Source organism: Notolepis coatsorum (genome assembly GCF_963971535.1).
Source record: "Notolepis coatsorum genome assembly, chromosome: 9".
NCBI classification, from domain to species: domain Eukaryota; kingdom Metazoa; phylum Chordata; class Actinopteri; order Aulopiformes; family Paralepididae; genus Notolepis; species Notolepis coatsorum.
Window position 1 is genome coordinate 118,722,161 of NC_140173.1, and position 14,777 is coordinate 118,736,937.

A 14,777-nucleotide genomic window follows, 5' to 3' on the forward strand; every position below is an offset into this window, starting at 1 on the left:
CACAGTTTCACTCCACATATCGAGATGCAGTGTCTTCTCATGGTAGTGCGTACATTTAGCACTTTTAAATTGAGTTCTCCCCTCGGATTATAACCCCCCTCCCTATCAAAGAACAGTTCTTGAATGTTTCATGGAAGTGCATGACTTTTTGCTTTATACATTAATTGTGCCGTTTTAAATTCCACAAGATCATTTAACTTTAGTTAGATTTAGTTGTAGAATGTTTTGTGCCATCCAACATTTAACGTCATCCAGGCAGGACATGAGACTGTTAAGTAGAGACTGGTTGTTAGGTTTCAGGGAAACGTAAAGCTGTGTGTCGTCAGCATAACAGTGAAAAGAGATGTTGTGCTTCTGAATGATTGGACCAAGGGGTAGCATGTAAAGAGAGAACAGGACACTGATGGATCTACTGAAGGAATATGGCCACTACTCAGGATACAAACTAAACGTGACAAAGACACAGACCTTAGCATGGAACTATACCCCAACGACGGAAATTAGAGAACAGTACGGGATAAGATGGGACATGGACAAGATTAAATACTTAGGGGTGAACATCACGAGAGGGGTGGAGAAACTGTTTGAGGCGAATTATACACAGATAAATCAGAACATCAAGAGAGACTTAGAGAGATGGACAGTAATGCCCTTGGACTTCAATTCAAGAATAGAGGTCATTAAAATGAACATACTATCAAGGTTACTGTACCTATTCCAGTCACTACCGATACAAATACCACAGAATCAATTCAGGGAGTGGGACAGACTGATATCGAGGTTCATATGGGCGGGGAGAAGACCACGGGTCAGATATAAAACACTACAACTACCAAAGGAAGAGGGAGGGATGGCAGTACCCAGCCTACAAGATTATTACTATGCAGCACAACTGAGAGCAGTGACGTGCTGGTGTAACGACAGATATGAGGCAAGATGGAAAGACATTGAAAAAGAAGGGGAGGGATACAAGGTACAAGCTCTGGTGGGAGATAGGGAACTATTTAAAGAAAAAGAGGGACTATTAGATCCAATCACCAAATGCACCTTGACCATATGGAACAGAGTAGTAAAAACACACAAATTGGAGAAGCAGTCAGGGGTCCTGAGATGGGTAGCACATGACAAGAGATTCAAACCAGGGAGGTTAGACCATGGATTCAGAAGGTGGGAGAGGGGGGGGGCAACAGCGATATGCAAAATGATAGAGAAGGGAGAAATGCAGACACTACAAAAATTAAATGAGAAATTTGGACTAGAAAACAGGGACCACTTCAGATATCTACAGGTTAGAGACTACTACAACAAAGAAATAAGGGGGGCCAAAGACGAGGAACAGAATGGAATAATAAAGATGATAGTATGGGCATACGAAGGGGGGCAAGGAAGAGTAATATCAGCAATATACCGGGCTATAATGACCAGCAAGGGACACACGACGATTATATAAGGGAGAAATGGGAGAGAGAACTAGAGATAGGAATAACAGGGAAGGAATGGGGGAACATATGCGAGGTACAACATTCAACAACAGGATCGAGAATATGGAAAGAATTTGGATGGAAAAACATAATCAGATTCTTTATAACCCCAGAGCTGAAGGGAAAATATGCACCAACACAAAAAGCATGCTGGAGGATGTGTGGGAAGGAGGGGGCAAATCACACGCACATATTCTGGGGATGTCAGAAGCTGAAGGGGTATTGGGAGGAGATAGGGGAAGCAATGATCAGAATATTAGGATACGGGCTACCACAAACAGGACTGGTGCTTTACTTAGGAGACCTGACACACGAGGGAATACAAGGGGGGGACAAATATTTAATAAAGATAATGTTGATAGCGGCCAGAAAAGCAATAACGAGACTGTGGTACAAGGAAGACCCACCGACAATAGCAAAATGGGTAGGAATAGTGGAAGAAATACAGGATATGGAAAGGATAACACACATGCTGAGGTTACAGGAAGAGAAATTTGGGGAAAGATGGGGAAACTGGGAGGATTATAAAAGGAACGAGAACGACATCACAGAGGAAGAACCAAATGCAACACAAGAGGGCGAAGGGTAAAGGAGGAAAGATGTTCAAGGAGGGTCTATGAACCCATGTCACACACCTGTGCTTTAGTTAGTATTTTCTATTTTGTTTTTGGGATATTACAATTGCTGAATGCTTTTATACCTTATTATTTATGTCTGTTTAACGGTGTGATATTAAATATTCAGGGATGATGTGGTTTGTGTATGGGTGAACCAAAAGGCAAAGTGAAAGTTAATAAACAAGAGAAAAAAAAAAGAAAGGACGAAGGATAAGGGAAGAAAGAAGCTCAAGGAAGGTCTCTGGACCCAGATCACACATACAAGCCTTAGTCAGCATTTATCATCTTTGAGTAGGAATTACCTGTTTATGCCTGTTTAAGGGAGATACACAATCAGCCTTTGTATCAAATACCTAGAAAACAACAGTAGGGGAACCAGACAACTAACCATGATACCCATGTAAATATTTATGTGCACTGTTTTTTCTTTTTGTTTTTATTGTGATGCTAGTTTCTTTATTTTTTATTATTTATTTTTTGTAAGTGCTGTCTGTCTAAAAACTGTTAATAAAAAATTTAAGTTTAAAAAAAAAAGAGAACAGGATCGCGCCAAGGATGGACCCTTGCGGGACCCCACAGGAGAGGGAGGTTGAGGGGGAGGAGCAGTTGACGATGTTGACAGCAAAGCTTCTATTTGTGAGATAGGAGGAGAACCATGCTAGTGCAGTGCCACTGACACCAACCCCAAGTTGGAGACGATCTAATAGAATGGTGTGATCAACAGTGTCGAAAGCTGCGCTGAGGTCAAGCAGCATTAAAACAGAGCAGTCACGGTTGTCAGCGGCGAGGAGTAGGTCATTTGACACTTTAAGGAGGGCTGATTCTGTGCTATGGCCAGTCCTGAACCCTGACTGAAATGTCTCCAGGATGCTGTTCTGGTGCAGGTAGGGAGACCATTGGCACAGAACAACCTTTTCGAGTATTTTTGACAGAAAAGGAAGCTTGGAAATGGGCCTGTAATTACTGTGCCGGGTGGCGTCGAGGTTTGTTTTTTTCAATAGGGGCTGTACTACTGCATGTTTAAAGCAGGATGGAACAGTACCTATTTGTCTATTTTATGATTATATTTTTACATATTGCACTGGTATTGCTTATCTTTCTATATTAGCTGAGCATGCCAGGTATGTCTTATCTTTCTATATTAGCTGAGCATGCCAGGTATGTCTAACTATAGCCTGTAATAACACACCTCCCTGACTGGAATTGGCAACTGGTAACTTTTCGTAATCAAAGGAAATTAGTTATCCTCAGATCAGAGCTGAAACGGCTTGTTCATTGTGAAGTTCAACCCATTCAAGCAAGCAAGGAAGTGCCTAAATTAAGCTCAGCTGATTATTTTAAATAAGCAAACTAAATAAGGGGAGAGGAGAGACGAGAGAATGATGAGAAGGAGACATGCAGTCACTGGGTGCAGAGTTTTTACTCTCTCATCCCCTCTGAGCCTGGTGCGTGACCCCAAACACTGAGCCTCTCTTGACTGCTTTTCAGCACTTAGATGAACATTATTCACTCAATGGAGGAGAATGAAGTGGTCATAAAGTTGACATAACGTCTCATTCACGTTATTAATGTGCTCTCCTCTCTCAATTGCCTTAAACCCAAAATGTTCCCACACCAGAGCTGTCTAATGCGGCTTTGAAACCAAGTCCATTTATTCTTCCAAACTTTCTGGCTGGAATTGTGCAGTCGTCAGGATAAACACGTTAGTAACACGGTATCTCTACACTTCACCTGGCTGGTTCACTGTTGCATGCTGTGCACACTGTGTGTATAAGCTGGAGGAACTGCCGCTGAGCCCCGCCTCCGACAGAGAGCAGACTGAGATGAGAAGGACGGAAGCAAAGGGAATGGCTAAAATGTTGTTTCTATGTAAACAAACACGCATGTAAACGGAAATATCGAGGTCCGGTTCATCTACCATATATGGTACAATGAGTTGATATAGTAATTATCGTGATGGGTTTCAAATTATTTGTTGTCCAGCATGAGGAGCTGCATCTCTGTGACTACTGTACTACTAAATGGTGAGGAGATGGTGCTGGTTGGCCTGGTGGCACTGAAGGAACGGTCATGCTAGAGGAAAGAGCCTGGGGACAGGAAAGGTCATGCTAGAGGAAAGAGCCTGGGGTCACATAAATCAATAAGAGTCTTTCGTTCCGGGTCATGAATGTTCACAGGAAATGCTGTGCCAATCCGGCCGTCACTTGTCGAAATATCTCGCTCACAGGCAGGCAGACGGATAAACATGGGTGAAAACACAATCTCCTTGGCAGAGGTAATAAAATACAGGATCGCTGCTGTACAGATCACAGATGGTGATGTAAGTTAGTTCCCAAACAACGTGCTAGTCTCAAGACTCCTCCCCCCCCCTCCATGTATAATCCAATGTCCTCCATCTGCTCTGTGTTCTTAGAAACAAGACTCTGCCACCTTGGACATGGAGCGTGCCAACAAGGAGATGGAGGTGCTGAGGAAGCAGTACGAGGCCATGTCCCAGGAGCTGAAGGAGGCCACGCAGGAGGCGGAAGTGGCCAAGTGTCGACGGGACTGGGCCTTCCAGGAGAGGGACAAGATAGTGGCCGAGAGGGAAAGCATACGGTCAGTCTCCATACGGGCCACGTAGAGACTAGGATGGGTTCAGAGGCTTGTGTGATGATCTAATGCAGCTGTTCGTAAGTGGTGGCCTGGGGCCCCAGTGGTCCTTCAGGGGGGGGTTCCAGGAGCTCTCCAGAAAAATATAAATGGGGAAATGTTTAACTTCACTATTTCATTTACTAGAAGTTGGTACAATGAGATCATTTATATATATATATACAGTAAGTGTGACTATGCTAATAATATGTTCTAGTTTCTCAACTGTATTTCCTTAACTACAGTATACACAGCTATAGCATTGAGAGTTAATCATATATCTAACACGTCTTCTCAAATGGGCGTCCCTGGGACAGAATCTAATTAAATGGGGTCCATAGGCTCATGTGTATCAGTTCAGGGGTCCTTGACTCAAAAACGCTGAGAACCACTGATCTAATGATGTCTGCTTATGTCTTAATTTGATCTATTCTCTTCTCTTCTCCAGGACTCTGTGTGATAACCTGCGTAGGGAGAGGGACAGGGCGGTCAGTGATCTGGCCGATGCCCTGCGCAATCTGGACGACATGAGGAAGCAGAAGAACGACGCAACGCGAGAGCTCAAAGAACTAAAGTGAGTCTCTGGCCTGATCGTGAAACAGAGCTCAAAGAACTCAAGTGAGTCTCTGGCCTGACCGTGAAACAGAGCTCAAAGAACTAAAGTGAGTCTCTGGCCTGACCGTGAAACAGAGCTCAAAGAACTAAAATGAGTCTCTGGCCTGACCGTGAAACAGAGCTCAAAGAACTAAAGTGAGTCTCTGGCCTGATCGTGAAACAGAGCTCAAAGAACTAAAGTGAGTCTCTGGCCTGACCGTGAAACAGAGCTCAAAGAACTAAAGTGAGCCTCTGGCCTGACCGTGAAACAGAGCTCAAAGAACTAAAGTGAGTCTCTGGCCTGACCGTGAAACAGAGCTCAAAGAACTAAAGTGAGTCTCTGGCCTGATCGTGAAACAGAGCTCAAAGAACTCAAGTGAGTCTCTGGCCTGATCGTGAAACAGAGCTCAAAGAACTAAAGTGAGTCTCTGGCCTGACCGTGAAACAGAGCTCAAAGAACTAAAGTGAGTCTCTGGCCTGACCGTGAAACAGAGCTCAAAGAACTCAAGTGAGTCTCTGGCCTGACCGTGAAACAGAGCTCAAAGAACTAAAGTGAGTCTCTGGCCTGACCGTGAAACAGAGCTCAAATAACTAAAGTGAGTCTCTGGCCTGATCGTGAAACAGAGCTCAAAGAACTAAAGTGAGTCTCTGGCCTGATCGTGAAACAGAGCTCAAAGAACTAAAGTGAGTCTCTGTCCTGACCGTGAAACAGAGCTCAAAGAACTAAAGTGAGTCTCTGGCCTGATCGTGAAACAGAGCTCAAAGAACTAAAGTGAGTCTCTGGCCTGATCGTGAAACAGAGCTCAAAGAACTAAAGTAAGTCTCTGGCCTGACCGTGAAACAGAGCTCAAAGAACTAAAGTGAGTCTCTGGCCTGACCGTGAAACAGAGCTCAAAGAACTAAAGTGAGTCTCTGGCCTGACCGTGAAACAGAGCTCAAAGAACTAAAGTGAGTCTCTGGCCTGATCGTGAAACAGAGCTCAAAGAACTAAAGTGAGTCTCTGGCCTGACCGTGAAACAGAGCTCAAAGAACTAAAGTGAGTCTCTGGCCTGACCGTGAAACAGAGCTCAAAGAACTAAAATGAGTCTCTGGCCTGACCGTGAAACAGAGCTCAAAGAACTAAAGTGAGTCTCTGGCCTGATCGTGAAACAGAGCTCAAAGAACTAAAGTGAGTCTCTGGCCTGATCGTGAAACAGAGCTCAAAGAACTAAAGTGAGTCTCTGTCCTGACCGTGAAACAGAGCTCAAAGAACTAAAGTGAGTCTCTGGCCTGATCGTGAAACAGAGCTCAAAGAACTAAAGTGAGTCTCTGGCCTGATCGTGAAACAGAGCTCAAAGAACTAAAGTAAGTCTCTGGCCTGATCGTGAAACAGAGCTCAAAGAACTAAAGTGAGTCTCTGGCCTGATCGTGAAACAGAGCTCAAAGAACTAAAGTGAGTCTCTGGCCTGATCGTGAAACAGAGCTCAAAGAACTAAAGTGAGTCTCTGGCCTGACCGTGAAACAGAGCTCAAAGAACTAAAATGAGTCTCTGGCCTGACCGTGAAACAGAGCTCAAAGAACTAAAGTGAGTCTCTGGCCTGATCGTGAAACAGAGCTCAAAGAACTAAAGTGAGTCTCTGGCCTGATCGTGAAACAGAGCTCAAAGAACTAACGTGAGTCTCTGGCCTGACCGTGAAACAGAGCTCAAAGAACTAAAGTGAGTCTCTGTCCTGACCGTGAAACAGAGCTCAAAGAACTAAAGTGAGTCTCTGGCCTGATCGTGAAACAGAGCTCAAAGAACTAAAGTGAGTCTCTGGCCTGATCGTGAAACAGAGCTCAAAGAACTAAAGTGAGTCTCTGGCCTGATCGTGAAACAGAGCTCAAAGAACTAAAGTGAGTCTCTGGCCTGACCGTGAAACAGAGCTCAAAGAACTAAAGTGAGTCTCTGGCCTGACCGTGAAACAGAGCTCAAAGAACTAAAGTGAGTCTCTGGCCTGATCGTGAAACAGAGCTCAAAGAACTAAAGTAAGTCTCTGGCCTGATCGTGAAACAGAGCTCAAAGAACTAAAGTGAGTCTCTGGCCTGACCGTGAAACAGAGCTCAAAGAACTAAAGTGAGTCTCTGGCCTGACCGTGAAACAGAGCTCAAAGAACTAAAGTGAGTCTCTGGCCTGACCGTGAAGCAGAGCTCAAAGAACTAAAGTGAGTCTCTGGCCTGATCGTGAAACAGAGCTCAAAGAACTAAAGTGAGTCTCTGGCCTGACCGTGAAACAGAGCTCAAAGAACTAAAGTGAGTCTCTGGCCTGATCGTGAAACAGAGCTCAAAGAACTAAAGTGAGTCTCTGGCCTGATCGTGAAACAGAGCTCAAAGAACTAAAGTGAGTCTCTGGCCTGATCGTGAAACAGAGCTCAAAGAACTAAAGTGAGTCTCTGGCCTGACCGTGAAACAGCTCAAAGAGCTCACACGTTTCTATTTTACACTAGAAAGGGCTAGAAGCGGCATATTTTCTCAGGCTATGGTTCACAGGAATGACAGTGAGACAAATAGTTTCTTATTGTGGGTCTCGGGCTGGAAAATCCTTAGAAATAGGGTTGGATATCGTTTTTTTTATCCTGGTGCCAGAATCAATACTTCAAAATGATGCCTGTTCCTCGACAGTTCCAAAATCTATTCCCTTTTCTCTTCTTCAATAAAAAACCAAGCCAACACTGAATTTCCCGATTTTCAAAGCTACTTTTGGGAAGAAACATACGTACTTGAAATATTATTATATGAAATCTTAAGAAATAACCTTTAGAAAAACCATGACCAACATTAAACTTAAAATATGCTTCTTTATAATTGCAAATATGGCAGGTGTAGGACACCACAGATCATGTCCAGGTCATAGTGTGTTCCAGGTCATAGTGTACAGTAGGGGTGTAACGGTACACAAAAACCACGGCTCGGTACGTACCTCGGTTTTGAAGTCACGGTTCGGTATGGGTTTTCTGTACAGTGGGGGAAAGTTTAAGTTTATTTATTTGGCTTTCCATGTTCCACTCAGCAGTTACTGTTAAGTAGGGCTGTCAATTAATATTCTATATTAAAATTAATAATCGACTTGTTTAAAATAAATAACTGCGACCACCATCCCTCAGGGTAAAAACGTTATTGAATAGAGAGAGAAACATCATGCAGGTCCCTAATGGTAAATATTATTTCCTGTTTCATGCCAAGGAAAATATATCAATTCATGTTTATTACACCTTGTTTGGAGGCGCGTTGCTGTGTATGAATGTCCGTTCTATATGCCGCAAACTTAATTTGATCTCCGAGAGACAGCCCCTTCTCAATCTAGCACCAATCCTCCTCACGCACAGAGAGAGAGGGTGTGTGCGTTCGCCACACTATGAAGCTATGCTAAATGACACTATCTTGTCCCTCTCCTGGAAGGCCCAGTCCCGTCGACACTTGGCCACTTCCGCCTCCTGCGTGGCCTCCTTCAGCTCCTGGGACATGGCCTCGTACTGCTTCCTCAGCACCTCAATCTCCTTGTTGGCACGCTCCATGTCCAAGGTGGCAGAGTCTTGTAAATCTGTGTTGTGCGTGGGCTGAATGAACATCCAGCCCTTTGCGCAAGTTATATTTTGGGAAAGGGTGAACTTGGAGTTTTGAAAAAAAATCTGCATGCGCGTTCCGTTGGTGGTTAACGTAACGTTGCATTCGTTCGGTACACAGCGCATACTGAACTAAAGGTCCAGTGCTGAAACGGTTCAGTACAGATACGTGTACCGTACACCCCTAGTGTATAGTGTGTTCCAGGTCATCATAGTGTGTTCCAGGTCATAGTGTGTTCCAGGTCATAGTGTGTTCCAGTTCATAGTGTGTTCCAGGTCATAGTGTGTTCCAGGTCATCATAGTGTGTTCCAGGTCATAGTGTGTTCCAGGTCATAGTGTGTTCCAGGTCATCATAGTGTGTTCCAGTTCATAGTGTGTTCCAGGTCATCATAGTGTGTTCCAGGTCATCATAGTGTGTTCCAGGTCATAGTGTGTTCCAGGTCATAGTGTGTTCCAGGTCATCATAGTGTGTTCCAGGTCATCATAGTGTGTTCCAGGTCATCATAGTGTGTTCCAGGTCATCATAGTGTGTTCCAGGTCATCATAGTGTGTTCCAGGTCATAGTGTGTTCCAGGTCGTCATAGTGTGTTCCAGGTCATCATAGTGTGTTCCAGGTCATAGTGTGTTCCAGGTCATCATAGTGTGTTCCAGGTCATCATAGTGTGTTCCAGGTCATCATAGTGTGTTCCAGGTCATCATAGTGTGTTCCAGGTCATCATAGTGTGTTCCAGGTCATAGTGTGTTCCAGGTCATCATAGTGTGTTCCAGGTCATCATAGTGTGTTCCAGGTCATAGTGTGTTCCAGGTCATAGTGTGTTCCAGGTCATCATAGTGTGTTCCAGGTCATAGTGTGTTCCAGGTCATAGTGTGTTCCAGGTCATCATAGTGTGTTCCAGGTCATCATAGTGTGTTCCAGGTCATAGTGTGTTCCAGGTCATCATAGTGTGTTCCAGGTCATAGTGTGTTCCAGGTCATCATAGTGTGTTCCAGGTCATCATAGTGTGTTCCAGGTCATAGTGTGTTCCAGGTCATAGTGTGTTCCAGGTCATCATAGTGTGTTCCAGGTCATCATAGTGTGTTCCAGGTCATAGTGTGTTCCAGGTCATAGTGTGTTCCAGGTCATCATAGTGTGTTCCAGGTCATAGTGTGTTCCAGGTCATAGTGTGTTCCAGGTCATAGTGTGTTCCAGGGATCCAGCGTCTTGCTTTTGACATGATGCTGTTCCGCTTGTTGTCCGTCACTTCTGAAGTGGATGTGAGGCTGCTGACCTGGCAGGAGGCAAGAGAAAAGTGTTCTGTAACTTTCCCAAACCACAAAAGGGCGATTGATGGTCATTATGCATAAGGTTCGACACCGAAATGAGGCATTTGAAATTTGTTTAGTGATTGGGTCCAGGTAGCGCCGAGCATGTTGGGTTGGCACCGGTACCAACCGTACTCGGAACCCCTCTTCCACGGAGGTAGAACCATAATTTATTATACCCATACGACTTTGTGCGTCCTAGTGTTTTTGTCTCTGTAATCTGTTCTATTCAGTGTGTGGCTGATGCATAAGCTGTGCTGTCCTCCCTCTGTGGACGATAGAGCTTAGTTGTTCAGTTGTTTGCTTGGCATCGTTTCAGTTTGCACAGATTAAACATGTAATCCCAAAAAGTCCTGTGTTTATAGACACACCAAATGCGTACACACACACACACACACATGCACACACACACCTGTACCTCCCTCTATGATACCTTCACAGGCTTTATGTTGGGTATCAAAGCACCCTCTGCTGGACATACTATGTATGACAGCCAGAGATGCTGACCAGTATATTTCATGCAAGTACACAAGTCTCAAGCGTTTGTGGACACAAGTCCAAGTCACCTCTCAAATCGATGCTGATGAGTCTGTTTAGAAGGAACTGCTGTGCAACATGGTTATTTCTAGGGAATGCACTTTGTTGTGCATGTTGATTATCTCTAATTTATCTCACATTTTTCAGAAATCTGTAAAAATAATCAATTATTTTATGGTATCTTTTATCTACATGAAGGTATCAATAAGATTACTTTAAAATATCATACTGCACTGTGATGTGAAGAAAAGTCGTCTTTGCTTTTAAAGGTTCTAGCCTAGAATTGTTACCTGCATGTTATCTTGATGGACTTTGATGATGAAGGGTGCTACATATGATTTGGCTTCTCTAATAGGGCCGGTCTTGGACATCCAATAAATAACGCTTTTATTCAAAGCGCTTTACAACTTATGTCTCTCATTCACCCATTCACTCACACATTCACACCAACGGCGGAGGCGACCATGCAAGGTTCCAACCTGCTCATCGGGAGCAGGGCCTTGCTCAAGGACACTTAGACACACTGCCGGGAGGAGCTGGAATCGATGTCAATTTGAGAAAAGAAATGTACTAAGATTGAAGAGATGCTCTGTGCAATGAGAGGATTCTGTCAATATATCGTAATCAATCCAGTGTCGGATCATCTTATTCAGATGTTTTTAACATACTACCTTTGTTCTTCATAGACTAATATACTTTTAATATGCTGTTACTGGAAAGTGAGAGCATTTCTGCAAGCCTATGAAAGCATGACACATGCTGCTTTCCAAGACGACCGTGTGTGTGTGTGTGTGTGTGTGTGTGTGTGTGTGTGTGTGTGTGTGTGTGTGTGTGTGTGTGTGTGTGTGTGTGTGTGTGTGTGTGTGTGTGTGTGTGTGTGTGTGTGTGTGTGTGTGTGTGTGTGTGTGTGTGTGTGTGTGTGTGTGTGTGTGTGTGTGTGTGTGTGTGTGTGTGTGTGTGTGTGTGTGTGTGTGTGTGTGTGTGTGTGTGTGTGTGTGTGTGTGGGTGGGTGGGTGGGTGGGTGGGTGGGTGGGTGGGTTTTTGGTTGGTTGGTTGCCAGTTACTTGATTTGAGTTACATTAGTAGAACAACCAAACAAAAAATGTATAAAAAGGTATTCGCCTTGATTTTCTCAATGTTTATAATATACATTTGCTCGGATCTGGCACAGGCGCACGTCTCCATGTACCGCAAGAGAGAGCGGTTGGCGAGCTCTCCTGCGTAACCGCACGCAGTTATGCAGGCAAAATGCACAGAATGTTACCTTGAAAATGTAAGTGGGTGCCTTTCTCTTCTCTTTACGTTGTTCACAAGTCCCTAATCAAGAGTCCCCAAGCAAAGTGGAAGTCATTTGGGGAGGAGGGGTCAGCCTGAAGTCTATTTTGTACACAGTGTCACTTTGACTCGAGTCCAAGTTGCTGACTTGACAGCTATGGTATAGTCCGTATTCAGCGTGCTGTGACTTTGAGAGGACCTCTACCGACTACCGGTGTTTATTAAGAGCAATGCAGGATTTGGGTTTTAATGTCAAGGCCACCCTAAAGGACTCCTCCACTCGGGCACCATGTATCTTACTGACAGCAGCGCATTGTGTGAATGCTATTTTTAGTTTTCTTGTGACCAAATTAAATGTCCATACATGCAGTGGGGTTCATTACTGTGAAGTGAGTTGCCCCTCCTCTACACACAAATGGGTAATATCTATTTCTATAATATAATAAAAGCTATTTCAAATTTTATTTCCTTCAGTGATTACACGCAAACTGGGTCGTATCCCTTTTGATCACGTTGTCCGTAAATAAGCACACAGTTCTATCTGAGTGTCCTCAGCTTGTTCTTTCTTTTTGTTTTGTTTCAAATACCAATTGGATTTGAACATAATTTTTTTTTAAGATTTTCTTATTTCTTTGGCATTTTATTGCTTTATTGGACAGACCCGGCAGAGAGGAAGGATAGGAGAAGATATGCAGGGGAGGACATTCGGCAAAGGTCGCCGGGTCCGGGAGTCGAACCCGGGATGGCCGTGTTGCACTGCAGTGCGTTACGTGGTGCGCCACTCTTGGCGCCCCGGATTTGAACATAATTGTCATAAAGGGCGACAGTGGCCCAGGAGGTAGAATGGTCATCTGGTAATCGGATGGTTCCCGGTTAGATTCCAGCTCCTCCTGGCAGTGTGTCGAACTTGAGCAAGACACTTAACCCCCTAACTGCACCCGATGAGCAGGTTGGCGCGCCTTGCATGGTCGCCTCCACCCGTCTGTGTGTGTGAGTGAACGGGTGAATGTGAGGCATACGTTGTAAAGCGCTATATAAATGCAGCATTGTCATTTGTCCTGTATTGAAGGGTAAAAGATGCCCGCTTTCTCTGCCCATCCTCTCTCGCCTCTCTGGTCGTGGTTTGACCTTTAACCCTGTGTGTGTGTGTGTGTGTGTGTGTGTGTGTTTTTCTCTTCCAGAGAGAAGATGGAGAGCCAGCTGGAGAAGGAGGCCAGGTTCTGTCAGCTGATGGCCCACAGCTCCCACGACTCGGCGATCGACACGGACTCCCTGGAGTGGGAGACGGAGGTGGTGGAGTTTGAGAAGGACAGGGTAAGGGCCCGGGTCCACCTGCCTCATATTTATGACCGCAAGCGTCTTTTTTCAATGTATCCCAATGGGGAGGGAGCGTAAGCGGAAATGCGCTGCAGTCGGCTTCTTTTTTCAGCGCCTTTCAGCTTTTTTGTGCGGCCGCACACAGCGTTTAAAGTTGAAACGTTCTGAACTTTTCAGAGCGATGCGCTGAGCGTCTTTTCAGACAACCAATCACAGCCTATCATATCTACCACTCTGTTTGTAACCTGACACCGGAGCTGCCTCCCTGTCTACCCACAAGAGACGGCACAAATAATAATAATAACTACACGAATACACTAATAAAAAGCTAATAAAAAGCAAAGGGCGAACTGTGGTGTCAGGTAATAACAATATATAATTAATATACAGTAAAGTATATTAAAATATACTATCTACAAAACTGCGGCGGTAAAATACGATAAAAGTTATTATTACAAGATGGCTGTCATGTAGGTGTCGCTAGAGTTCTTTCTCTCTCGTCATCAGGTAGGTTGGTGACTGACAGCTCGTTGTCATAGCTACAAAAGGCTCGTGCTGCGTTTTTTTTCTCACCGCAAGCGCTCCACCCCAGTACTTCCAGCGCACTGCCAGCGTTTTTCAGCTGGAAATGTGAGATAGGTGGACGCATGCCCTAAGACTACTGGTAAAGACCCACTGTGCTGGTGGCCTCTGAGGCCTGAGACCAGATGCACACAGTTCCACACTTTCTGGTGTGATGTTGCTCTGTAAACGGAACATAACATGTTTTGCTATTGGATTGGCTGTTTGGTAAATGAGAGTCAGGCTTAGATATGATGTTTTACGAGGTGGTTTTTCACCAGGACTGAAATGGAGACAATTTGTTGACTATTTATCAAAGGTAATTTCAATACTAGACAGCATTTACCCCTCACTCGCTCTCTCTCTCTCTCTCTCTCTCTCTCTCTCTCTCTTTCGCTCTCTCTTATTCTTTCTCTCGATCTCTCTCATTCTCTCTTGCTCTATTTTTCTTTGTTTCTTTCTCGCTCTCACTCTCTCTCGGCACTGTAGCATGATTGGTAGATCATGGCACTATGTACTGTATGTAGCATGATGGGTAGATCATGGCACTATGTACTGTATGTAGCATGATGGGTAGATCATGGCACTATGTACTGTATGTAGCATGATGGGTAGATCATGGCACTATGTACTGTATGTAGCATGATGGGTAGATCATGGCACTATGTACTGTATGTAGCATGATGGGTAGATCATGGCACTATGTACTGTATGTAGCATGATGGGTAGATCATGGCACTATGTACTGTATGTAGCATGATGGGTAGATCATGGCACTATGTACTGTATGTAGCATGATGGGTAGATCATGGCACTATGTACTGTATGTAGCATGATGGGTAGATCATGGCACTATGTACTGTATGTAGCATGATGGGTAGAT

General features: G+C 44.4%; 1 protein-coding gene across 1 annotated transcript in view; it reads left to right on the plus strand.

Moving 5' to 3' along the window:
* dlg5a (discs, large homolog 5a) overlaps window positions 1-14,777 on the plus strand; it is a 148,764-nt gene that overhangs the window by 62,613 nt on the left and 71,374 nt on the right. Inside the window, exons 9-11 of the mRNA XM_084321008.1 lie at window positions 4,512-4,696; window positions 5,178-5,303; window positions 13,198-13,330. Coding sequence (XP_084177134.1) covers window positions 4,512-4,696; window positions 5,178-5,303; window positions 13,198-13,330 — 444 coding nt within the window. The remainder of the gene's footprint in view (window positions 1-4,511; window positions 4,697-5,177; window positions 5,304-13,197; window positions 13,331-14,777) is intronic.